Below are 27,774 nucleotides of genomic sequence, written 5' to 3'. Positions count from 1 at the left end.
CTGCGGTTATCCCGGTTGCTTCTGCACCTTTTTCTACCACACTTTTTCCTTCCACTCAACATTCCATTAATATATTTGGATACAGCACTCTGTGAACAGCCAGCTTCTTTAGCAATGACCTTTTGTGACTTACCCTCCTTGTGGAGTGTGTCAATGACTGCTTTCTGGACATCTGTCAAGTCAGTAGTCTTCCCCATGATTGTGGAGCCTACTGAAACAGACTAAGGGACTTTTTTAAACACGTAGGAAGCCTTTGCATGTGTTTTTTGTTAATTATTCTAATTTACTGAGATAATGACTTTTGTGTTTTCATTGGCTGTAAGCCATAATCATCAACATTAACAGAAATAAACACTTGAAATAGATTACTCTGTTTGTAATGACTCTATATAATATACATTACAGACCAAAAGTTTGAACACACCTTCTCATTTAAAGGTTTTTCTGTATTTTCATGACTTTGAAAATTGTACATTTACACTGAAGGCATCAAAACTATGAATTAACACATGTGGAATTATATACTTAACAAAAAAGTGTGAAACAACTGAAAATATGTCTTATATTCTAGGTTCTTCAAAGTAGCCACCTTTTGCTTTGATGACTGCTTTGCACACTCTTGGCATTCTCTTGATGAGCTTCAAGAGGTAGTCACCGGAAATGGTTTTCACTTCACAGGTGTGCCCTGTCAGGTTTAATAAGTGGGATTTCTTGCCTTATAAATGGGGTTGGGACCATCAGTTGTGTTGTGCAGAAGTCTGGTGGATACACAGCTGATAGTCCTACTGAATAGACTGTTAGAATTTGTATTATGGCAAGAAAAAAGCAGCTAAGTAAAGAAAAACGAGTGGCCATCAATACTTTAAGAAATGAAGGTCAGTCAGTGTGAAAAATTGGGAAAATTTTGAAAATGTCCCCAAGTGCAGTTGCAAAAACCATCAAGCGCTACAAAGAAACCGGCTCACATGAGGACCTCCCCAGGAAAGGAAGACCAAGAGTCACCTCTGCTTCTGAGGATAAGTTTATCCGAGTCACCAGCCTCAGAAATCGCAGGTTAACAGCAGCTCAGATTAGAGACCAGGTCAATGCCACACAGAGTTCTAGCAGCAGACACATCTCTTCAACAATTGTTAAGAGGAGACTTTGTGCAGCAGGCCTTCATGGTAAAATAGCTGCTAGGAAACCACTGCTAAGGACAGGCAACAAGCAGAAGAGACTTTTTTGGGCTAAAGAACACAAGGAATGGACATTAGACCAGTGGGAAATTGTGCTTTGGTCTGATGAGTCCAAATTTGAGATCTTTGGTTCCAACCACCGTGTCTTTGTGCGACGCAGAAAAGGTGAATGGATGGACTCTACATGCCTGGTTCCCACCGTGAAGCATGGAGGAGGAGGTGTGATGGGGTGGGGGTGCTTTGCTGGTGACACTGTTGGGGATTTATTCAAAATTGAAGGCATACTGAACCAGCATGGCTACCACAGCATCTAGCAGCGGCATGCTATTCCATCCGGTTTGCGTTTAGTTGGACCATCATTTATTTTTCAACAGGACAATGACCCCTAACACACCTCCAGGCTGTGTAAGGGCTATTTGACCAATAAGGAGAGTGATGGCGTGCTACGCCAGATGACCTGGCCTCCACAGTCACCAGACCTGAACCCAATCGGGATGGTTTGGGGTGAGCTGGACCGCAGAGTGAAGGTAAAAGGGCCAACAAGTGTTAAGCATCTCTGGGAACTCCTTCAAGATTGTTGGAAGACTATTTCCGGTGACTACCTCTTGAAGCTCATCAAGAGAATGCCAAGACTGTGCAAAGCAGTCATCAAAGCAAAAGGTGGCTACTTTGAAGAACCTAGAATATAAGACATATTTTCAGTTGTTTCACTCTTTTTTGTTAAGTATATAATTCCACATGTGTTAATTCATAGTTTTGATGCCTTCAGTGTGAATGTACAATTTTCATAGTCATGAAAATACAGAAAAATCTTTAAATGAGAAGGGGTGTCCAAACTTTTGGTCTGTACTGTATGAGTTTCACTTTTTGTATTGAAGAACTGAAATAAATTAACTTTTTGATGATATTCTAATTTAGTGAGAAGCACCTGCATATAAATGGGGCTCTCAGCTCGCCTCTCCCTGGGGTAAGCGGCTACATTCCATCAATTTCTGGGGATTATAAAGTATGGCAGGATGGAAGAAGTTTTCATGGGAACCGCAGCGTTATTAGCAGGTAAGCATGTCCAATGGCTAAAAACTCTTCCTCCATTCTTCTATCTAACAAAGCCAAACAGTGCACATGGCAGCTACGCCACACAGTGCTGCCTCCAGCCCAGCCGTAGAGGTTATGTTTGATACCCCACGCTGTATAATCTAACCATCATCTGTGTGACTACTGTAAATAGTTCTGCACATGATGCCTCTGCTTTCTCTCCTAATAAGTGCATTTCTGGGAAATATAATCCCTTACATTTCTTTGACAATTGATTCCATGAAGCAGCAGCTGTGTCTATAGAGACATTAGATGTATGCCTCCATATGGCCACCCCCTGGGAAGTTTTAAAAAATAAGTTCCATCACATTAAAGGGGACATGTCACCAAGTCAAAAGTGGCCAGTTTTTGCTCCTATTTTATTCCTGCTGCCCCCCTGAACATTCTGTTTTTTGTTTTCTTAATATCGCCAAACGGTTCCCAAGCTATAGACCTTTTTATTAAGTGCAACATTTTTAATGTCTTTTCTAAGGAGGCGTGGCTCCCAGGATGCTCTAGGGGCGTGTCTTTAGGCTGCTCTGCATAACTGCTGTGCGAGCCACACCCACTGATAAAGACCATAAAGGCTAGTGTTCAATAACAAGACCCATATCTCTGGAACGGTATGGCGATTAAAAAAAATAATAATTATTCAAGAGGAAAAACTAGCCACTTTTAAACTGATGATTAATTTGTTTTAAAGTGAAAAATAGGTATAAAAACGTGTAATATTCTACTATCCCCACTCCTGTTCAATCGCATACCAAAGTTCAAAGGCGGGGGACAGATAAGAGAATGCATGTGTGACAGACCACATCAATATTCTCCCTCCTTCCTTTCCACAGACTGGCTTCACATCACGTGTGTCTCTGGCCGCCATGTAAAGCTTCTCCCATTGATTTCTGTCTGAAATCAGAAAAAATAAAAATGCAGAGAATAGAGAAACTGCTGTATCCAGGTTTCTGAAAGACGATTGGTTTACGGAGTTTGCATAAAGTCTCACAGAATTTAAAAAAAAAAAAAAGGTTCACTTATTTTTTAAGCTTCCGACCCTTTTAAAATATATAATGTCCTAAATATCTAATCCCCACTCTGCCACTCGACCTGCTATAATAGCGCTGGTTATCCACAGGCGAGGAATCTGAAAAAGGTGGTCTATCCAAAAATGGAAACTCAATTCTAGGTCCCTGTCCCAAGCCTCGGAGGCAGCTTGACAACCCAGACAAGAAGGGGTGGCTTTTTCAATGGAAAGCCAATAAAGTCACATGTCACAGACTTCAGTAAAGAAGGTCATGTGTTTGTGATATGGGGTCAGATGGGGATAGGATGGATGGAGGCCCCTAAATGTTACCCTGAGTACAAACATTTTTCAAAGTAAATCAGAACCACCATGCTAAAATAATAACAAGAGACAAACAGTGGGGGAAATAAGTATTTGATACACTGACGCTTTTGCAAGTTTTCCCACCTACAAAGAATGGAGAGGTCTGTAATCTTTATCGTACGTACACTTCAACTATAAGAAACAGAATGTAAAAATAAAAAAAAACAGAACATCACATTGTATGATTTTTACATAATTAGATTGGATTTTATTGAATGAAATAAGTATTTGATCACCCACCAACTAGCAAGAATTCAGGCTCTCACAGACCTGTTAGTTTTTGTTTAAGAAGCCTTCCTACTCTGCACTCATTACCTGTATTAATTGCACCTGTTTGAACTCGTTACCTGTATAAAAGACATCTGTCCACACATTCAATCAATCACACTCCAACCTCTCCACCATGGCCAAGACCAAAAAGCTGTCTAAGGACACCTGAGACAAAATAGTAGACCTGCACAAGGCTGGGATGGGCTTACAGGACAATAGGCAAGCAGCTTGGTGAGAAGGCAACAACGGTTGGCGCAATTATTAGAAAGTGGAAGAAACACAAGATGACTGTCAATCTTCCTCGGTCTGGGGCTCCATGCAGGTTTTTGCCTTGTGGGGTAAGGATGATTCTGAGAAAGGTCAGGAATCAACCCAGAACTACACGGGAGGACCTCATCAATGACCACAGTCTCAAACATTACCGTTAGTAACACACTAAGCCGTCATGGATTAAAATCCTGCAGGGCAAGCAAGGTCCCACTGCTCACGCCAGCACATATCCAAGCCCATTTGAAGTTCGCCAATGACCAACTGGATAATCCAGAGGAGACATGGGAGAAGGTCATGTGGTCAGATGAGATCAAAATAGAACTTTTTGGTATCAACTCCACTCCCGTGTTTGGAGGAAGAAGAAGACTGAGTACAACCCCAGGAACACCGTCCCAGCCGTGAAGCATGGTGGGGGAAACATCAAAACATCATACTTTGGGGATGGAACAGGACGACTGCTCTGTATTGAAGGGAGAATGGATGGGGTCATGTGTCATGAGATTTTGGCCAACAACCTCCTTCCCTCAGTAACAGAATTAAAGATGGGTCATTGCTGGGTCTTCCAGCATGACGATGACCCGAAACACACAGCCAAGGCAACTAAGGAGTGGCTCCATAAGAAGCATTTCAAGGTCCTGAAGTGGCCTAGCCTGTCTCCAGACCTGAACCCAACAGAAAATCTTTGGAGGGAGCTGAAACTCAATGTTGCCCAGCGACAGCCCCGAACCCTGAAAGATCTGGAGAAGATCTGTATGGAGGAGTGGGCCAAAATCTCTGCTGCAATGTGTGCAAATTTGGTCAAGAAGTTCAGGAAACGTATGACCTCTGTAATTGCAAACAAAGGTTTCTATACCAAATATTAAGTTCAAATACTTATTTCATGCAATAAAATGCAAATTAATTATGTAAAATCATACAATGTGATCTTCTGGTTTTTATTTTTAGATTCTGTTTCTCACAGTTCTTTTCAATTCTTTGTAGGCGGGAAAACTTGCAAAATTGGCAGTGTATCAAATACTTATTTTCCCACTGTACCATACACTAATAGAAATAGGAAAAACATGCTCTTCATCCAGGTATCCTTTAAAGGCTGATGACTGTACAGTAAATGTATAGGCCATGTATTTAACCAACCCACAAGATGGCCACTTCTACCAAATTTACATGTAAGACATGCCTAAACAATACAGAAAAATAGAAACTGGTCCAAGAAAGCTCCTAAAACTGGGAGCAGATTTGTTTTTCTGACGTCTAAAGCTTTAATAATTCTGATGCATGGTGTGAGCACCTAGATCTGGTGTAACAAAGCTAGCCATCCCCATAAAATGTTAACAGCAGGGGAGCTGGAATGCGGGAAGAGGAGGTTGATGTGATGGAGTGAACCTTGCAAACAATCTACAGCGGCAGCTCTCTGTTTTCAAGCCGATGGTGGCTATGCATGAAAGAGAAGCCAGAGTGTGTTACTGCAATGTGCCACTGAGTGTTTTCCCCATAGGCAATACACTATTATTGAGTCCCCCTCCCATTAGCAAGAAGGGTGGGTATACATTTATTGAAGGCTCTAATGGAAGGCTGAGGGACTCCTACCCCCAGGCCGAAGCAGAAAGACAGGCTATCACATCATGTAACAGGAGCCTGTCTGTGACAGATCTGACCTACATTTCCCCCTTCCATGCTCCCAACAGCCTGTCGCTGTTTTAAGAAGCTATTTTCTCAGAAGCGCAAAAAAATTTGCAGGCGAGAGATGCTGATTTCTATAGAAATTTTTGTATTAAATTAACTCTTCCAGTACCAATGTTTTATTAAAGTCACAGCAAGCTACTCAAAATTGTATCCTCTATGGAATTGCCAACGTGTAACCAAAAATAAAGCTCCTCATCTTATGACATGTTGGACATGTTTTTGCTTTTCTGGTTCTTTTTCGCCTTGTCCAGTGCAACCAGACTGTGCATGATATTAGCCATTCACCCACGTCTTGCACTGCTGAGAGTTAATAAGACTGAGACATCCTAAGGAGAGTGCTTTGTGTGCCCCTCGTACTGTGCCCCTCGTACTGTGCTTATACAATATTTATGGAAGTATGTGAGCTAGATTGCTGCAATCTTAAAGATGTTGTCAGGGCTAAAAACAAAGACCTCATATTGGGGGTGTGCCCTACTGTATGGCACTGTGCAATCAGCGCTGCCAGTGCCAGACATTGCATGGACACACCCAAGTGACAATGTCGTTTTCAATTTATTCATATAGTTCTAGAAGAAATAACAGAGGAACCGCACAATGCAGAGTTCGGAGAAATGATGCTCCAGAATTCTAAGCTTTTCCTAAAATAGACTTGTCAGGCCCTCTTTAAGGGCTACCTGGTTTATTCTTCTGCAGTAGCATACCTCCTACTAAAACAAATCCTGCATGAAAATTAAGAGTTGTTTTATATCCATCTCTCCCCTGTCTATCTCATAGGATTGCCTACATATAGTATATATTAATATAGAAATTTAAAAGGAACTAAACCTTAATAACTTTCTTTTTCTATTTGCATGTGCTCTTAACTGCAAGTAGATCGGTGGAGAGTCCAGGTCCTGATACTTCCACCGATCACTCAAAAGAGAGATGTGCGGCTCAGGCAACGATAACGCACAGCTGCTGCCCCAGCGTTCACACAGAGCAGGGTACGGATGTAATAGAAAGTATAGGCTTCGTAGCTTTCTAGTATATACTTTCTACTGCATCCTTCCTCTGCTCTGCGAGCATGCTCAGGTTTGAGCTGTGCACTCCGGTCACCTAAGCTCATTGGTCAGGGTCTCAGGACCTGGACCCCCACGATCCTGCCCCAGCGTTCACACAGAGCAGGGTACGGATGTAATAGAAAGTATAGGCTTCATAGCTTTCTAGTATATACTTTCTACTGCATCCTTCCTCTGCTCTGCGAGCATGCTCAGGTTTGAGCTGTGCACTCCGGTCACCTAAGCTCATTGGTCAGGGTCTCAGGACCTGGACCCCCACGATCCTGCCCCAGCGTTCACACAGAGCGGGGTACGGATGTAATAGAAAGTATAGGCTTCGTAGCTTTCTAGTATATACTTTCTACTGCATCCTTCCTCTGCTCTGCGAGCATGCTCAGGTTTGAGCTGTGCACTCCGGTCACCTAAGCTCATTGGTAAGGGTCTCAGGACCTGGACCCCCACCAACTGCTTGAAATTAAAAGGGCACTCAAATGTAAAAAATAAAAAGGTTTTGTTACTCTTTAAGCTAATATAACACTTACATTTAGAACTTACATTAATCCTGTAAAAAATGGCCTGGATAGATAGCTAGAATAGCTTATTATAGAACAAGTATAGCCCACCTAGCGAGCAGCCCCCCAGTGCCAGTATTAGATTGGTCTTCTCATTGTACAAATGTGTTGGTGCCTCTTCTGATTCTGTGTTTCTGGTAGTTGGCAGGATAGGTTTTTTTTTTAAAATGCTTGTTAAATCCAAGGTCCTAAACACCGTGCTTGAACAACAGGAATGTAAACCTAAGGTTGCACTGTGCGCTGTTGCTTTGGGGCGTAACATATGAACCCAACTTGTCAGTGGAGATTGCAGAGATGCAGTAAGCACAGATGAGTCATTCAATGCTAGCAATTTCCCCAAGGCCCACAGAAAACATACCCTCCACTATGTAATTTTAAACATACCGGTCTAAAATAGCCCAATTCTCTGTCGTGTGCAGCAAGAGCAATAAGAGAAAAAAAACCTGAAGCCGTACTGTGGCTCCCTACTGCCGTCTATTATTTATAAGGAAAAGAGCAAATGGCTGGAAATAGAAAGGGCCGAGCTTATTAACACACAGGAGGTGTTATCTCCCTGCTGCCCAGCCAAAAAAAGATCCAGAGGAGGACTGGTCAGCGGGACTCACCACGCCGCTGAAGGTCATAGGCTCGCTTCCTCTCCTCGTTCCCCAGTATCTTCCATGCCTGGCTGATTTCAATGAACTTTCGTGCACCCTCTTTGTCTTGTTCGGAAATATCCCGGTGTTGCTTATCTGGATGGTACTGTCCATGTGAAATGGAAAAAAAAGGAAAAAATAAATATCTTTTTAAAAAACTTTTACTGCACATACCCCCAGAGGGGTTCGGGACTCCTACATCTTACCTGCCTCTGGGACCACTCAGTGAAACCCCCAACTCAGCAATCTGCCCACAGTACTGCTGGGAGCCCAGATATCTGACTGCCCCAAGCAGGGGCTTACAGGCCCCCTCAACCTGAGGCACGCCCCAATTCAGGGCCAGACAAATATACATCAAAACGCAGAAGAGGCAGATACCATCCACAATTACCTTACTTTTACCTGCATCGTCTCGGGCACTTAATGAGGCCTTTAGAGGATGGACACAATTCACACTCATATTACTACATACATTACAATATTTCAGAAATGATGGCAACCACTTATTGTAACAAAAAATGTTGTTATCTCGAATGTCACTGCTATATGCACAAGAGTCTCCCAGCAAGCCCTATATACTGAAAGGGCTCACACACTTTTTTGTTTTTTAACAAGGGTCCAATGATCAGATTATCAAAACAAGTGATCGGCTGTAATCTATGGGGGAACCTATCAAAAAGTGTTTATTATCCCTGCAGCGCCACCACAGGAAAAGTGAAGCATTACACAGATCAAAAAGCGGACAGTGTAATCTCCGAAATTTTCTTTGTGCCTGCTCTCTTTTCTGGCATGTACGAGGGTACTGAACAGGGGACCTACTTATTTCAGAATTTCACAATAGGAGGTTTTAAAATTGTCTTTAAATAACAGACAAGTCCCTAAAGTTTTGTTATCATTCTCAACATCCATGCTTACCTAAAAAATGGAGAAAATCTAATATTATCTGTAAGCCACTAAGATGTCTGCATACATGCAATATTTTTTTATCATTTTGAACTGCAATTCTATACTTCTAAATCTGAAGACCGATTTTAACCAAACTGTGTAAGCAGCATGGCATGGCGACATCAGAGAGCATTTACCTCTCTCTTTAGGGTCCACACCTACAAAATATACCCAAGATAGGTGTTACACTGCTTAAAAAAAAACCCTGTACAAGTAGAAAGAGTGCATGAGCGGGATGTACAAGTAGAGAGTGCATGAGCGGGATGTACAAGTAGAGAGTGCATGAGGGGGATGTACAAGTAGAGAGTGCATGAGCGGGATGTACAAGTAGAGAGTGCATGAGCGGGATGTACAAGTAGAGAGTGCATGAGCGGGATGTACAAGTAGAGAGTGCATGAGCGGGATGTACAAGTAGAGAGTGCATGAGAGGCATGTACAAGTAGAGAGTGCATGATCGGGATGTACAAGTAGAGAGTGCATGAGAGGCATGTACAAGTAGAGAGTGCATGAGCAGGGTGTGCAAGTAGAGAGCATGAGCGGGATGTACAAGCAGAGAGTGCATGAGCAGGATGTACAAGTAGAGAGTGCATGAGCGGGATGTACAAGTAGAGAGTGCATGAGCGGGATGTACAAGTAGAGAGTGCATGAGCGGGATGTACAAGTAGAGAGTGCATGAGCGGGATGTACAAGTAGAGAGTGCATGAGAGGCATGTACAAGTAGAGAGTGCATGAGAGGCATGTACAAGTAGAGTGCATGAGCGGGGTGTGCAAGTAGAGTGCATGAGCGGGATGTACAAGTAGAGAGTGCATGAGCGGGATGTACAAGTAGAGAGTGCATGAGCGGGATGTACAAGTAGAGAGTGCATGAGCGGGATTTACAAGTAGAGAGTGCATGAGCGGGATGTACAAGTAGAGAGTGCATGAGCGGGATGTACAAGTAGAGAGTGCATGAGAGGCATGTACAAGTAGAGAGTGCATGAGCGGGGTGTGCAAGTAGAGAGTGCATGAGCAGGATGTACAAGTAGAGAGTGCATGAGCGGGATGGACAAGTAGAGAGTGCATGAGCGGGGTGTGCAAGTAGAGAGTGAATGAGCAGGATGTACAAGTAGAGAGTGCATGAGCGGGGTGTGCAAGTAGAGAGTGCATGAGCGGGATGTACAAGTAGAGAGTGCATGAGCGGGATGTACAAGTAGAGAGTGCATGAGCGGGATGTACAAGTAGAGAGTGCATGAGCGGGGTGTGCAAGTAGAGAGTGAATGAGCAGGATGTACAAGTAGAGAGTGCATGAGCGGGGTGTGCAAGTAGAGAGTGCATGAGCGGGGTGTGCAAGTAGAGTGCATGAGCGGGGTGTGCAAGTAGAGAGCGCAAGAGCGGGTTATGCAAGTAGAGAGTGCATGAGGAGGGTGAGCAAGTAGAGAGTGCATGAGCGGGGTGAGCAAGTAGAGAGTGCATGAGCGGGATGTGCAAGTACAGAGTGCATGAGCGGGATGTGCAAGTACAGAGTGCATGAGCGGGGTGTGCAAGTACAGAGTGCATGAGCGGGGTGTGCAAGTAGAGAGTGCATGAGCGGGGTGTGCAAGTAGAGAGAGCATGAACGGGATGTACAAGTAGAGAGTGCATGAGCGTCATGTACAAGTAGAGAGTGCATGAGCGTCATGTACAAGTAGAGAGTACATGAGCGTCATGTACAAGTAGAGAGTGCATGAGCGTCATGTACAAGTAGAGAGTGCATGAGCGTCATGTACAAGTAGAGAGTGCATGAGCGTCATGTACAAGTAGAGAGTGCATGAGCGTCATGTACAAGTAGAGAGTGCATGAGCGTCATGTACAAGTAGAGAGTGCATGAGCGTCATGTACAAGTAGAGAGTGCATGAGCGTCATGTACAAGTAGAGAGTGCATGAGCGTCATGTACAAGTAGAGAGTGCATGAGCGTCATGTACAAGTAGAAAGAGTGCATGAGCGGGATGTACAAGTAGAGAGTGCATGATTGGGATGTACAAGTAGAGAGAGTGCATGAGTGGGATGTACAAGTAGTGAATGAGCGGGATGTACAAGTAGAAAGAGTTCATTAGCGGGATGTACAAGTAGAGAGAGTGCATGAGCGGCATGTACAAGTAGAGAGAGTGCATGAGCGGGATGTACAAGTAGAGAGTGCATGAGCGTCATGTACAAGTAGAGAGTGCAAGAGCGGGATGTACAAGTAGAAAGAGGTCAAGAGCGGGATGTACAAGTAGAGAGTGCATGATTGGGATGTACAAGTAGAGAGAGTGCATGAGTGGGATGTACAAGTAGTGCATGAGCGGGATGTACAAGTAGAAAGAGTTCATTAGCGGGATGTACAAGTAGAGAGAGTGCATGAGCGGCATGTACAAGTAGAGAGAGTGCATGAGCGGGATGTACTAGTAGAAATAGTGCATGAGCGGGATGTACAAGTAGAAATAGTGCATGAGCGGGATGTACAAGTAGAGAGAGTGCATGAGTTGGATGTACAAGTAGAGAGAGTGCATGAGAGGGATGTACAAGTAGAAAGAGTGCATTAGCGAGATGTACAAGTAGAGAGAGTGCATGAGCAAGTAGAGAGTGCATGAGCGGGATGTACAAGTAGAGAGTGCATGAGAGGGATGTACAAGTAGAGAGAGTGTATGAGCGGGATGTACAAGTAGAAAGAGTGCATGAGCGGGATGTACAAGTAGAAAGAGTGCATGAGCGGGATGTACAAGTAGAAAGAGTGCATGAGCGTCATGCACAAGTAGAGAGTGCATGAGCGTCATGTACAAGTAGAGAGTGCATGAGTGTCATGTACAAGTAGAGAGTGCATGAGCGTCATGTACAAGTAGAGAGTGCATGAGCGTCATGTACAAGTAGAGAGTGCATGAGCGGCATATACAAGTAGAGAGTGCATGAGCGGCATGTACAAGTAGAGAGTGCATGAGCGGCATGTACAAGTAGAGAGTGCATGAGCGGCATGTACAAGTAGAGAGTGCATGAGCGGCATGTACAAGTAGAGAGAGTGCATGAGCGGGATGTACAAGTAGAGAGTGCATGATTGGGATGTACAAGTAGAGAGAGTGCATGAGTGGGATGTACAAGTAGAAAGAGTTCATTAGCGGGATGTACAAGTAGAGAGAGTGCATGAGCGGCATGTACAAGTAGAGAGAGTGCATGAGCGGGATGTACAAGTAGAAATAGTGCATGAGCGGGATGTACAAGTAGAAATAGTGCATGAGCGGGATGTACAAGTAGAGAGAGTGCATGAGTTGGATTGTACAAGTAGAAAGAGTGCATTAGCGAGATGTACAAGTAGAGAGAGTGCATGAGCAAGTAGAGAGTGCATGAGCGGGATGTACAAGTAGAGAGTGCATGAGAGGGATGTACAAGTAGAGAGAGTGTATGAGCAGGATGTACAAGTAGAAAGAGTGCATGAGCGGGATGTACAAGTAGAAAGAGTGCATGAGCGGGATGTACAAGGCCAAAGAGTAAAGTTACTTATCAAATCCTTAGGCTGAGTTCACATGTGCGTATAAAAAATCCTTGTCGTTTCATGCAGAAAACTGGGGCCTAAGTCTGTGTGCCCACAATGCGTTTTTTAAGCATTTCCTCAGCGGCAAAAATGCTGCAGAAACGCTTAAAAACCGCATAGTAGAAGGCCTGCCATGTTCCCCAATGATAATCCGCATGTGCTGTGCACATGCTGTGGAAATTTCCCCTGCGGATTATCATTGCGGAAAAAAACGCAGCACTACCAATTATTTTGCGGAAGTGCTGCGTTTTCGCCGCCACTGACTTGCATTGGAACGCATGGATTATGCATCACTATATATGTAGATGCGCATTCCATGCGTTTCAATGTGCGGACGGTACCCGGGTCTGGAGAAGAGGAGACTCTCCTCCGGACCCGGGTACCATAGAAACTGTGAAAAAAAGAATAAAATAAAAAATAAACATGATACTTACCTTCTGGCGGCCCCCGATGCGCTCCTCCTCTCATGCCGGCAAATCGGGATGGACTGAAGGACCTGCGCTGACGTCATAGTCATGTGACGGGCCACGCGACGCTGACGTCGGCAGGTCCTTCAGTGCAGTGTACTGCGATCTGCCGGCAGTCAGCACCGAGTGAAGCAAGGGGGCCATCGGAAGGTAAGTAAAGATTTATTTTTTACTTTTATACATTCTCTCGGGTCACAGTATATAAATCCATGTCGGTTGCATGGATTTATATAGTGTGACCAAGTTGTCAAGCACTTTCCAAGTGATGCTAAAATCGCTTGGAAAGCGCTTGTCAACCCGCATGCGGAAATGCATGTGAAGAACGCTTCACACCCGCATGTCCCTGGCAGGAAAACGCATGTACAATAAGCATGTACAATCCGCATGTACAATCCGCATGTACAATCCACATGCGTTTTTTCTGCCAGGGGAGATGCAGAAACGCTCAGGAAAAAATCCGGAGCATTTCTGCATCGTGGGCACATAGCCTTACAGAATGGCATCTCATTTTTTTAGTGCACCCATAGACTTGACTGGACGAGTCTCATCAGACACACAGAAGAAACTGGTGCATGCTGAGATTTTCTCCATGAGCAGATTCAGCCTGTTAAAAAAACATCGCTCGTCTGCATGGCCCCATTGAATTACATTGGACAGAGTGTGGTGCTTTTTTTCACGGAAAGCGCTCAAAACTAAAATACGCTGGTGTGAACTTGGCCTAACAGAAAGGCTGGTGCAATAGTTCATTTTGTATGCCCAGGCCAAAGGGAAGCAGGTTTTCTGTTGTATGTCTGGGGACCCATCGGAGTAAGGGTTACTTTTTATAGAAGGTGGACTCATATAACTGCTAACTATATGCTATAACTATACGTATGTATAAAAAGAGAGAAAATCCTGCGATCCCAACGTACTATTGCCCCTTTATAAATCACTGGAGAGGCCAGATCTGGAATATGGGATCTAGTTTTGGGCTCCACATTTTATAAAGGATATTCAGAAGTTAGACTACGTTCAAAGGCGGGCAACTAGATTATTACAAGGGATGGAAGGCCTCTCATATGATGAGAGGTTGGAAAAGTTATACTTGTTTAGCTTAGAAAAAAGATGCCTCAAAGGAGATCTCATTTACATATACAAATATATGTGTGGTGAGCAAGTACTGGCACATGACTTATTCCTTCCAAAGATCATACTAAGGACTAGGGGGCACTCATTATGTGTGGGAAGTGTGGGGAAAGGTGATTCTGGCAGCGAAAAAGGAAAAGGTTCTTTACAGTCAGGGCAGTCAGACTGTAGAATGACCAACCACAAGAGGTAGTGATGGCCGACACTATAACAGCTTTTACGCAAGGGCTGGACAATTTTCTCAATACACATAACATTGTGGGTTATAGTTAAATTAGTGACAAAAAGTACAATTGGTGGAGGAAGGTTGAACTTGATGGACCTAGGTCTTTTTTCAACCTCTGTAACTATGTAATTAAAGTATTAGCTAATAAGTTCAAATGTATATATATAGTGAATACAGCAGTAATGTAAAATAAATACTGGTACATTGCATATGTAGCGCCAGCGTCTCTGCCTCCTGCCAGGCAGAGATGCCGTTCCCCTCACCACCGCTCCCAGGCTCCTTTGCTCTCAGACCTGTACCAAGAGGTCTCTCGCCAGAGATCCCAACAGGATACTATCCTGTCTTATCTGCGAACAGTCAACTCCCGCTTGGACGCGCTGTCCACCCCGACTGTGTCCGCCTCTAACCGAGCGGCACCCGCTCCGGCGGCACCTCAACCCAGTGGAGCTGTGGCACCTGGATTTGGACCCCGGCTTTCTGCGCCTCCACGTTTTGGTGGTGACCCTGTCCTATGTCGGGGCTTCATAAATCAGTGCACGTTGCACTTTGAACTTCTGGCATACCTGTTCACCTCCGCACGGGGCCAGGTAGCATTCATCATGTCTCAACTCACCGGAGAGGCATTGGCGTGGCTTAACCCTCTGGGGGAGAGAGGGGATCCTCTGGTGTCCCATCTCCAGGCTTTCCTCGCGGCTTTCTGGAAGGTGTTCGATGAGCCTGGATGAAAATCTTCTACTGCCTCCTCACTTCTCCGACTCTGCAAAGGGAGTCTCTACGTGGGCCAGTATGCCGTGCGTTTCCGAACCCTCGCATCTGAACTTGCCTGGAACAATGAGGCCCTGGTGTTCACCTTTTGGGAGGGAGTTTCCGGACGGATCAAAGATGAGCTAGCCAATTGTGACATACCTCCCTCCCTGGACGACCCGGTGTCATTAGGTACCTGGATTGACATACGTTTTCTGGAACGCGCTAAGGAGATGACCCATGAGAGGAACGTTTTCTGGAACGCGCTAAGGAGATGACCCATGATAGGAAACCTCTGAGCCTCGCTCCCGTCCTCCAAAGTCCAGTCTCGCAACCTGCACTCCCCCCAGGTGTCTTCTCCAGAGCTGTGCAAATTGATCAAGTTAAGACGGTCAAGTCTCACCAGGAGCTGCTTCTATTGTGCCAATATAGAGCATCAGATCCGCTCTTGCCCGGTAAGACCGGGCAACTCCAGTGTCTAGGACAGCTCGGAGAGTTCATCCTAGGCAAGAGTTCTTCCTCTCCGCCCTTGATTCTGTCCATTTCCGTTACCAGTGGTGAGACCCGCTTCTTCAACACTGCCCATCTGGATTCCGGAGCCGCTGGGAATCTCATCCAACAGGCTGTTGTGGAGCGCTTTCAGATTCCTACCATACGTCTGGCGGATCCTTTAGCGGTTTCCTCTGTGGATGGAAAGCTTCTCCCTGAAACCATTTTGTTGATCACTGAGCCGGTAACTCTTCAGGTGGGAATGCTGCACTAGGAGAAGATCTCCTTTTACATACTGTCCGGTCTCTCTCATCCCATCTTGCTTGGCCTGCCTTGGTTACAGAGACATGAGCACATCCTGAATTGGAGCTCGGGTGAGGTGCTCCGTTGGGATCAGGAATGCCATAAGACCTGTCTAGTTCCGGTTCGTCCTGCTCGACCCCCGTTTACTCCGGCTAACCTACCTGGTCTGCCAGCACCCTACTGGTCCTATGCGGATGTCTTTGATAAAAAGGAGACACTACCACCTCATAGGCCGTATGATTGCCCCATCGACCTAATTACCTGGTGCTTCACCTCCTCGCGGGCGAATCTACCCTTTGTCGCTGGCCGAGACCCGTGCCATGTCTGAATACACTGAAGAAAATATGGCTAGGGGATTTATCCAGAAATCCACCTCTCCGACTGAAGCAGGATTCTTCTTCGTCAAAAAGAAAGACGGCTCTCTTCGTCCTTGTATTGACTATAGGGGCCTAAACCATCAAGAATAAGTACCCTCAGCCTCTCATCTCGGAGCTGTTTGACCGCCTAAAAGGCGCAAAGATCTTCACTAAGCTCGACCAGCGTGGGGCGTACAATATGGTGCGGATTCGCCAGGGAGACGAGTGGAAGACGGCATTCAACACTCGGGATGGTCACTACAAGTACCGCGTGATGCCATTTGGTCTCTGTAATGCTGCAGCCGTCTTCCAGGATTTAGTAAACGACATATTTTGAGATCTCCTGTATTCCTGCGTGGTGGTGTACCTGGATGATATCTTGGTGTTCTCCCCTGATCTGCCCTCTCACCGGAGGGATGTTAGTCAGGTCCTGCTGAGACTCCGGAAGAATCGCCTGTATGCTAAGTTCGAGAAATGCCTCTTTGAGCAGACCTCCCTGCCGTTTCTGGGGTATATCATCTCTGAGACCGGACTGCGAATGGATCCCGAGAAGGTGTCTGCAGTCTTAAAGTGACCCCGACCGGAGGGCTTGAAGGCTATTCAGCGGTTTCTGGGATTCGCTAACTATTACCGCCTCTTCATTCCTCATTTCTCCTCCCGGGTAGCTTCCATCTCTGCTCTTACCCATAAGGGAGCAAATCCCAGGGAGTGGTCTTCCGAGGCAGAGAATGCCTTTATCTCTCTGAAACAAGCCTTCTCCTCCGCTCCTGTGCTACACCGTCCAGATTGCAATAAACAGTTCTTCCTGGAGGTTGATGCCACTTCTGCCGGAGCAGTGCTTACCTAGAAATCCTTGTCTGGGCGAATGGTGACCTGCGGCTTCTTCTCCAAACTCTCCTCTCCGGCAGAGCGTAATTACTCCATAGGAGATCGAGAACTGCTGGCCATCAAATTAGTGCTGGAGGAGTGGCGCTACTGGCTTGAGGGGGTTCTGCACCCGGTGGTCATCTACACTGACCATAAAAATCTCGCTTATTTGTAGACCGCCCAAAGACTAAACCCACGTCAGGCCAGATGGTCTTTGTTCTTTGCTCAATTCTGCTTCATTCTCCATTACCGCCTGGCAGACAAGAATATTAAAGCCGACGCTCTATCCCACTCTTTTCTGTGTTACGACCTAGAGGAGGAGTCTCTACGCATCATTGACCCCTCCAGAATGAATGTTGCTCCATTTGACCCGTCTCATCTACCTCCTGGTAAGACCTTTGTAGCGGCTCAGGATCGGAAGAGGGTCTTATTCTGGGGCCATTCGTCCAAACTGGCTGGCCATGCCGGCCAGAGGAAGACGCTTCTGCTTATTGCCCAGCATTATTGGTGGCCCACCCTGCGGAAAAATGTTGCGGATTTTGTCGCGGCTTGTTCCTCTTGTGCCCGTAACAAGATACCAAGGCACCTTCCAGCTGGTCGTCTCCTTCCTCTTCCCGTGCCTTCCGCCCCATGGCAACATATTGCAATGGATTTCATCAAGGATCTTCCTGTATCGGCCGGTTGTACTGTCATTTGAGTGGTCGCCGACCGCTTCTCCAAGATGGCTCACTTCATTCCTCTGCCTGGTCTTCCGTCTGCACTTGTGCTGGCAAAGGACTTCATCCGTCACATCTTCCGTCTCCACGGCTTACCCCTCCACATTGTCTTGGACCGAGGAGTTCAGTTCACTTCCCGCTTTTGGAGAGTCACGTGCAAGCTGCTGTTTGTCTCTTTGGCTTTTTCTTTGACCTATCATCCTCAGTCCAATGGTCAAGTGGAACGTATCAATCAGATCCTCACCAGTTTTCTTCGGCACTTTGTCACCGCTCACCATAGCGACTGGGTTGAGCTCCTGCCCTGGGCCGATTTCTCCTATAACAACCATGTGAGTGAGTCTTCGGCTAAGTCTCCGTTTTTTGTGGTCTACGGTCGACACCCCCGGAATCAGCTTCCAGTCTCCTCTTCAGTGGACAATCCTGCCACGGAGTCTCTCATCAGTGAATTTTCGGCAATTTGGGAAGACACTAGATCTGCTCTCCGTCAGTCCTCGGAGCAGATGAAGAAGCCTACTGATAAGAGACGTCTGGATCCACCTCAATTCCGTCCGGGAGACAAGGTCTGGCTTTCCTCCAAATATGTCCGTCTCAAGATACCATCATAGAAGTTGGGTCCACGGTTCATCAGTCCATTCGAGATTCTGAACCAAATAAATCCAGTGGCTTACAAGCTGAAACTCCTGGCCTCCTTACGGATCCCCAACTCCTTTCATGTGTCTCTCCTCAAACCGGTTGTCCTTAATTCTTTCTCTGACGATCCACGTACCACTTCAGCTCCAGTCTCTGGTCATCTTTGAGGTAGAAAACATTTTGGCCATCAAGAGGGTAAGAGGAAAGACTTTCTCTTTCTTGTGGATTGGAAGGGGTTTGGTCCTGAGGAGAGATGTTGGGAGCCCAGGGAGAACATTCAAGCCCCTCGTCTTCTAGAAAAAATTCTTGCAGGCCTAAAGAACAGGGGGCGTAAAGGGGGGGGTTACAGTAGCGCCGGCATCTCTGCCTCCAACCGGCCAGAGATGCCGTTCCCCTCACTGCCGCGGTCCTTGTCTGGCGTCCTCCAGCTCCTCTGCTGCTGTTGCGCGCACCACGCGCAGCTTTCCGGGCACTGTGCTTAGGGCGCGCTCCCTCCCTCTTAAAGGGGCCGCGCGCGCCGTCCTAAAGAGTCCCCGGCCAATGGCTGGAGGACCACTCCTATTTAAAGCACCTCCTCCAAAATGGAGGTGCCTGTGCAAGGTTGTTGTTTGTGTGCTAACACTCTCCTCAGCCCTCAGGTTCCAGTGTCCGCCAGCCTGTCTACCAGCCGTGCAAGACAGTCTGTCTACCAGCCGTGCCTGCCAGCCTGTCTACCTGCCATGCCCGCCTGCCTATCAGCCGTGTCCGCCAGCCTGTCTACCTGGATCACCTGTCAGGTTACCTGCTGTGCCCGCCTGCTTGTCTACCCGGATCACCTGTCTGGCTACCTGCTGTGCCCGCCTGCTTACCTACCCAGATCACCCGACTATTTCCTGGTATTTTGCATAACCACATCAACCATGATGGAATTAATTAGGGTTTTTAAAGCTATTAGACAGAAAAAGGCTCTTTAACATCAACATATAAGTCCAATGGGGTAAATACACAGTTTTGTTGACTTATGTGTAGAAAAGGTATCATTTTAATTCAATTGTTATACCACCCCTTTAATTAGCACCTTGTAATCTTCATGTGTTCCTAGAGAACCGATAGAAATGGACCAGAATCAGTGTCCATGGATTAAATGCTTGATCGCATCATAAATACGTCGGGGGTGATACTTTTTTGCATTTGCGTCTGCTTTTGGTCTAATTTTCCGTGCTTTTCGCCTTTCACTTGTGTCTATTACTTCTTTTACTTAGCGCCTTTTTTAAAGTGTATTTGAGTGTTTTTTTCTTTTTTATTATGTTCGCCATTGTGGGCCGGGTTTAGGGTTTTCAGCTCTTTTTGCTTGATTCATCATTTGCGACTTTTCATAAAGTCCAGTCGTCCCCTGCAGTGATTTTATGTACAACAGATATTACACACAGTTTTAGTGTCATTTTGCGCAATGCAAGATTTTTTGCGCTAAAGAGTTGCAAAAAAAGGTTAAAGACAAAAATAAAGTCCATGCGCAAATCAAGTGACTGTGCAAATTCATGGACCTTAAAGAATTTGGCCCAAAAAAATGACAATGAGTACCAAAGGGCAAATCGGGAAAGGGACTGTATCGACCCCTATAATCTTCCTGCCATCAGGATCCAGCACTTGTTGCTCTTCAGGCTCCTGTTCCAGAAACTCCAGATATTTCTCAGTTTTCTGACTGAGCGATTTCCATCCTACTATGTAAAGAGGCCTTGTAGGAGCAGATAGCCTGGAGCTACACAGCTTTCCTTTGTGGCCGACATGGTTCATCGGCTGCTAATTAGGTAGCATGTTTTGTCACCGCTTTCAAGGTTTCTTGTCTATTAATTGATCTTCATGTCTCTCTACTGTCCTGGCCTTGTAGTTGGAGATTAGCACCTCAGCAGAACCAAAGGACATTAAAGCCCTTACATAAATTACGCTATAAGATTACTAATCACGTAATGAAATAAGGACACTTTACCAGTTCTCTGATCTTCTATGGGACCGAACAAAAAGAGAAAAGTACAAAAATCATGAACACATTCTTGTATGGAACTACACTTCACGTTGACCTCGCATGGAGCACTTTTCCAGAATACCCTGTTCAGATTAAAGGACTACATCTTTAGTAACATGACCTTTCAAAAAAATGGTTATAAAAGAAATATATCAGAAAATTACAGTACCTATTTTTTAAATCAGGTTATGTTAAATGTATTTTTTAATTTTTTTTTACATTTTCCCTTATTGCAGAATCTGAAGTTAAAATATAAATTAGAAATCTTTTAATTTTTATACTTGTCAATGGGGCTTTTTGAGACTCCAACTTCCTGTTGTTTCAGGAAATAACACATGTACATAGCCACAATGGTCAGACCCTGACCCTATCTTTTGTATCGAAGCCTCTAATGAGCATGCGCAAAGGTCACTGTGTAGGGAAAAGGAAGCAAAGGTGCATGGACATTACCTCTTGTGATTAGTGGATCCTGTGTTACTAGCCTTACATCACTGATGATGAGCATGTTGAAAACTTTTCCTTAAAGGACAGGAAGTAGGAGTCTAAAATGTCACCATTGACCATTGTGAATTGCAACAGTACTAGTTTTATTTTTTATGGTATCAAAAAAAAACACTGCCAAGAATACACTGACGAGCAAAAGGGTAACAACAATGTTTTAAACTTTTGACTTTCAGGCTCCATATCTCACCATCCACTACTGCTTAGAACGTGAGACTACCATCATTTTATAAACAATCATCTTGGTTATCGCATACATAAATTCGTCTTGCAACTATTTAGCATATGATTAGTTATGCAGATTCTTGTCATGTCACTGCATTGTTACTGTTTTGCTCCTGGTGGTGGAAAAATCTTTTTGTTCCTGTATACTACAAATTACAACCTGTTCTCACATTCCCTAATAGCTCAGTGTTCATTAGGTTGATTCCCAAGGGAAAGGTCACAGGATCGAATCGAGGAGCAGCCATGAAGAAGATTTCCCAAGAAAAGAGAAACAGCATAATCCAGCTCATCGATAGCGGTCTCTCGACCAAGAAAATTGCCAAACTGCATCATGTGAATGCCACGATAGTTGGAAGAATACAAAATGAAGTCCGTCCATCCATTCAAAAGCCAAGATATGGACGTCCAGGCAAAATATCAGAGTCAACAAGTCGGCTCTTCACAAGGTCTATACGTTCTGGCGCGCCAAATAAGGCAGAAGTGGCTCGTATGCTTCGTAATAGTGAGATTACAGACGTCCATACAAGCACAGTGCGATGCACGTTACACAAGTCTGGAATGGTGGCCCGAAAAAAGGTATCGTCAAAAAATATCATCATCAGAAGCATCAGCTTGAGTTTGCAAAAAAGTATGAAAAGTGGACAGTAGAAGATTAGAAACAAGTGATTTGGAGCGATGAGATGAAAGTCAATAGACTAGGCTCTGATGGGTGAAAATGAGTCGGGAAGAAACAAGGTCAAATAGAATTAGACTTACCGGTAATTCGGTTTATAATAACCCTCCACGACAGCACCAAAAGAGTATGTCACCCCACCCTAATAGGGACAAGAAACACAAGGAGGTCAAATAGCCCCTCGCTCATCCTCCCTCCAGTGTTTTTATAAAGGACCAAACAAGTATGGATGCTTCAAATTATATTTATTCTTATTCAAATTAAATAATTTTCCGCTAACCAAGCCAGGGAGGGAATTACCTGTGCTGTCGTGGAGGGTTATTAGAAACCAAATTACCGGTAAATCTAATTCTATTTTCTCCAATAACCCCCCATGATAACACCAAAGGAGAAGTACCAAAGACTAACGTTAGAGAGGGACAACAGCCTGAAGCACTTTCCGCCCAAAGGCCAAGTCTTTAATGGACATTAAATTAAGTATGTAATGCTTGGTGAAGGTATGGACCGAGGACCAGGTAGCTGCTCTACATATCTGCTCGAGGGAAGAGTTAGCTTTCTCTGCCCAGGAGACGAACATGAATCTAGTAGAGTGCGCTATCAGCTTCTTTGGGGGTGAGAGATTTTGGATCCGGTATGATTTTACAATGGCTTTCTTGATCCAACTAGCAATGGTACTCCTCGAGACTCTTTCCTTTGTTTTGACCAGATGGCTGAATAAAGAGGTTCTGATCCTTCCTCCATGCCTCTGTTTTTTGGAGGTAGGAAAAAACAACCCGCCTTACGTCCAAAGAATGGAATTCTTCTTCTCTTTTATTTCTCGGGTTCTGACAGAAGGAGGGCAGGATTATTTCCTGTGATCTATGAAAGTCTGAGACCACTTTTGGTAAGAAAGATGGGTCCAGTTGCAGAATAATTCTATCATCCAGAATTCTCAAATATGGGTCATTTACTTAGAAAGCCTGGATTTGTCCCACTCTCCTGGCCGTGGTAATCGCTACAAAAAAAGTTGTTTTCCAAGCTAACTTATCAAGTTCTATTGAGGCCAAAGGTTCAAACTGTGGTAGTGTCAGACCTTTAAGGACGATATTGAGATCCCAGGAGGGAACGTGGCTGATTTATCTGGGACGCAGACGAGTAGCTGCTGTCATGAACATTTTTACCCATTGATGTTCAGCCAAGGTTTGGTCAAATTAGGCACTTAGGGGAGCAATCTGTACTTTGAGGGTGCTGGGTTTAAGGCCTTTTTCCAGCCCCTCTTGCAGGAAATCCAAGATCTGGGTCATGTCAGGAAGCTGAAGATCTGGCGTATTTGGTTTATACCATGTTAGGAAGGTCTTCCATATTTTGCCGTATATGGAGTTTGTTATTTGTTTCCTACTTCTCTGTAGGGTATGAATTACTCGGTCTGAGAGTCCTTTGGCTTTCAGGATTGTCAACTCAGAAGCCAGGCCGCTAGATGGGAGGTTCTCTGGATCTGGATGGAGTATTGGACGCTGATGAAGAAGGTTTTTGATTGCTGGCAGAATGAGGGGTTCTTCTATGCTTAGACTGTTTAGTGCACAGAACCAGCTCCTTTTTGGCCAAAGTGGAGCTATCAAGATTATCCTGACCTCCTCGGTCCTTACTTTCTGTAAGGTCTTGGGTAGCAATGGAATTGGGGAAAGGCATAAGCTAGATGGAAACGCCAAGGGTGAGCAAATGCATCTACCCCCAAGCATACTTCGTCTAGATTTAGGGAGAAGTATTTTTCTGCCTTGGTATTTTGGCGTCTATCAAAAAGGTCCACCTTCGGACGACCCCATCATCTGATCATCATGTGGAAAATGTCTGAGTTCAGTTCCCATTCCCCCTGCTCAGAAAATCGGCCTGGATGTTGTCTGAGCCTTTTATGTGCAGACCTGATAAGGAACGAAGATGTCTTTCTACCCAGAAGAATATTCTTGCTGAGATACCTTTTAGATTCTCGTACCTTGTACTCCCTTAATGGAAAAGGTGAGCTACGGTAGTCATGTCTGAATAGACCTTTACGTGTCTGTCCGCAATGATTGGAGCCGATATTTTGAGTGCCTCCTCCACTGCCTTTAATTCGCGGAAGATGGAGGATTGTCTGCTGCTCTCTTCTGTCCAGACCCCTTGGAAGGGGGTCTGGGTGACGACTGCTCCCCATCCAGTCTTGCTGGCGTCTACCGTAGCTGTTATCAGAGGGAACTGAGTCCATGGAACCCCTGTTCTTAGGTTTCTTGGGCTGAGCCACCATGACAGGGATGTCCTCACATAATGAGGGATCATGATCTTCCTGTTTAGGGAGTCTGGGGATCCGTCCCACTGTGCGAGAATATAGGTTTGCAACACCCTTGTGTGAGCTTGAGCCCAAGCTACGGAATGGATGCAGGCTGTCATGCAGCTGAGGGCTGACATGGCAAATCTTAGGGATACCTTGTTCCGGGTCTTCAGATTCGTTATCTTGGACCTCAAAAGTATCTGCTTGTCCTTTGGTAAGAAGGAGGTTTGTCTGGCGGAGTCTAATAGAACAACCAGGAACGTTTTTTGTGTGGCAGGGACCAGGTCTGACTTTTGATGATTTATCAACCACCCTAGGGTAGTCAGGAGTTGGATCGTCCTTTGCAGATCTTCCTGGAGTGATACTACCGAGGGACCTACTAGTAGGACGTCGTCGAGGTAGGGAATGATGCAGATTTTCTCCTTCCTGATGGAAGCCACTACCTCTCACATAATTTTGGTAAAAATTTGTGGTGCTGAGGATATTCCGAATGGCAATACGTTGAATTGGAAATGTAGCGTCTGATCCCCTTGAACCACTGCAAATCTTAGAAATTTCCGGTATGTTGGATGTATAGGGACGTGGTAGTATGCATCCTGTAAGTCAATGGTTGCCATCACATATTCTTGTCCTATCAAAGGAACTGCTGATTTGATGGACTCCATCTTAAATTTTCGGTAGATGATGTATTGGTTTGAGGGTTTCAGATTTATTATTATTCTGTAAGTGCAGTTTGTTTGTTTTTTATCATAAACAGACGTGAATAGTGGCCTGTGTGTCTTTCCATTTTTGGGACCAGTGAAATAGCTTCCAAGGATAGCAGGTTTCTTAGGCCGGACATCACGGCGGTTTCTAATCTCGGGGAGGCTAGACGAGTTATTTTTACTTTCCTTGGCGGATATGAGGAGAATTTGATCTTCACCCCTTCTTGAATTGCTTTCAAGACCCACTGACTGGAGCAAATCTTTTGCCATTGGGGAAGGTATTTTGTGATTCGTCCCCCTACTGCTTTAGCGTCACCTGTTGTCGCTGTCCTTTCGAGAAAAAAATATTTCTATCTTTCCCCCCTTTGGGGTAGCTCCAACGACCAGACTTCCCTTTCCCCTTGTACTGAGGATTCTGCTCCCGAGGGGGGCGAAAGGGAGTCTTCTTGTAGTGTCTGGGTTCTGGCAAGGATTTCTTTTTATCAGCCGCCTTCTCCAGGAGGTCGTCAAGGGCCTGGCCAAACATATATTCTCCCCGGAAGGGAATAGAACAGAGTTTTATTTTGGAGGCCACATCACCGTTCCAAGATTTCAGCCATAGTGCTCGCCTTGTGGAGTTTGATAGGACTGCTGCCCTGGCGGTTACTCTCACAGATTCCGCTGAAGAATCTGCAAGAAAGTCAGTGGCTTTCTGCAGTAAAGGTAGGGAAGCTTGTATCGCTTCTCTGGGTGTGCCCATAGCCAGATGCTCTTCAAGTTGGTTGAGCCATCTTGACATGGATCGTGCAATACACGTGGAGACTACGTTTGCCTTCAGAAGGGCAGCTGATGTTTCCCAGGATTTTTTGAGAAGGCTGTCCATTTTGCGGTCCAGAGGATCCTTCAGTTGTGAAGAATCCTCGAATGGCAATGTTGTCTTTTTTGCGACTCTTGCCACTTGAATATCGACCTTAGGTGTCTCGGTCCAACATTTTGAGGTTTCTTCATCTAAAGGAAACCTATCTTTTAATTCTCTTGGTATATTCAGCCATCTTTCCGGATTTTCACATTCGTCCAGGATTAAGTCCTGAATGTTTTTATGTATTGGAAACACCATATTTTTCTTTGTATGGAGACCACCAAACATCTCTTCTTGGACCGTTCTAGTGGGCCTCTCTTCTTCCACCTCCATCGTTCTTCTTACCGCTGTGAGGAGGTCTTCCTTAAATTCTGCTGAGAAATAATATTTCTTATTTTCCAGACCTTCCTCTGCTGGGCTAAGTTCACCTTCCTCTATGAGGTCTTCTGAAAGGATATCTCATTCTGAGAGTCCGAGTCTCTTCTTTCTTCCAGGGAAACCTTCCTCTTCTTAGCCTTTGGAGGGGAATCAGAAGTGGATCGGGAGAAGGAGGCCAATGAGGATTGAACCTCTTGACGGACTATCCCCTTGATTTCGTCTATGAGAGACGGCTGCTCTTCCCTAATAATTTTCTCCGTACATTTTGGACATAGATATTTTTTTGTTTGAAGAAGATAGCTTCTTTGCACATATAGCACACTTCGGGCTAGACTTATTTCCTGGTGCAGGATCCTTGTCCCCCTAAAAAAGAGGGAGAAGGGTAATTAATCGTATGAATTTTAACCCGCACCTAGGAAAAGGACCCACAGTGCCAGTAACTTACTGGGACTGGAATCGCATGGGGCTCTGCAGACATGGAGAAGATAGATTCTCGACCAACCAGTGTATAGCATACAAAAAGGATTAGGTCCTACCTTAAGATGTCTTCTGTCCAGGGTTCTTATATAGGCAACTGGACTCAGCGCTCTCCCTTCTTCCTCTGGGGGGGGGGGGGCAGGAGGAAACTCCTCCCCCTTGGTCCAAGTGTGAAGGAGGAACACCTGCAAGCAATCACCTGCAGTTTTTTTTTTTTTTTAACCTTAATGTGTGTGTGTGCGCCGTATACAGACCGGCAGTAACTTCAGGGACCCTGTTCTGGCGTCCCACATCAATTTCCGGCCATTCCAAGGCTCTTGCGTTCAAAGGTGGAACGCAGACCGGAAGTCACTTAATTCAGTGGTCCGCATCACTTCTGGGATCCGGCACGCGTCTCCTCCGTAATGAAGACAGTCTGAGCCGCTCCGGAGGCTGCCTGAGAGGGGGGAGGAGCTGGGCTGGAGAGCTTGAGGAGGCCTCCAGCACGGCACCCACCGGACCTTACCCGCAGGTGCGGACTCGGTGGGGAGGGGGGGTCCCGAGTCAAGGAGAAGATGGGAGAAGCTTACAGGGAGGAGAGGAAGACGGCTCGATCCCAGCTGCCCAGCTTAAAAGGTATGGTTAGGTGTCTGCCGCCGGCACAGAGCACCCTGGATGACCTCTTCATCCCAATAGGGACAGGAAAAAACACTGGTGGGAGGAGCTATTTGACCTCTTTGTGTTTCCTGTCCCTATTCGGGTGGGGTGACATCCTCCTTTGGTGCTGTTGTGGGGGGGGGTTATTGGAGAAAAAGGGGCTAACGGATTGAAAAAATTGAAGGAACTGTCAAGTACGGTGGAGGAAACTTGGTGATATGTGGTTGTTTCACAGCCAAAGGCATTGGGTACTTGACCAGAACCAATGGTGGTCTCAGTGCTGAGCTAGATGTGATTATCCTACAAGATGAGTTACTTCGTACATTCGAGTTATATGGGTATGAAAAGGACGACAGTGTTCCAGCATGACAACGACCCAAGCCATACGTTGAGATTGGTGTAATGGTTCAATGACAATGAAATAGAGGTGCTGGATTGGCCCCCACAGTCCCCAGACCTCAACCAAATCGTACACTTGTAGGTAGAGTTGAAGAAAAAGCTGTATACATACCCAAGTGAGTCAACCAGTTTGCACCAATGTTGGGAACATGTAGAAGAGACCTGGGATCA

At 45.5% G+C, this 27,774-nt stretch overlaps 1 protein-coding gene across 2 annotated transcripts in view; it reads right to left on the bottom strand.

The window, feature by feature from the left end:
* DNAJC24 (DnaJ heat shock protein family (Hsp40) member C24) overlaps nt 1-27,774 on the bottom strand; it is a 68,634-nt gene that overhangs the window by 18,174 nt on the left and 22,686 nt on the right. Inside the window, exon 3 of one of the 2 annotated variants that reach the window (XM_073658088.1) lies at nt 8,071-8,212. In XM_073658088.1, coding sequence (XP_073514189.1) covers nt 8,071-8,212 — 142 coding nt within the window. The remainder of the gene's footprint in view (nt 1-8,070; nt 8,213-27,774) is intronic. The other variant, XM_073658089.1, reaches the window with a different exon arrangement.

Source organism: Phyllobates terribilis, unplaced genomic scaffold (assembly GCF_046119375.1).
Source record: "Phyllobates terribilis strain yellow unplaced genomic scaffold, ASM4611937v1 Scaffold_13__5_contigs__length_258822181, whole genome shotgun sequence".
NCBI classification, from domain to species: Eukaryota; Metazoa; Chordata; class Amphibia; order Anura; family Dendrobatidae; genus Phyllobates; species Phyllobates terribilis.
The sequence above is the reverse complement of the archived record's forward strand: the minus strand, read 5'-3'. Positions and strand labels throughout refer to the sequence as shown.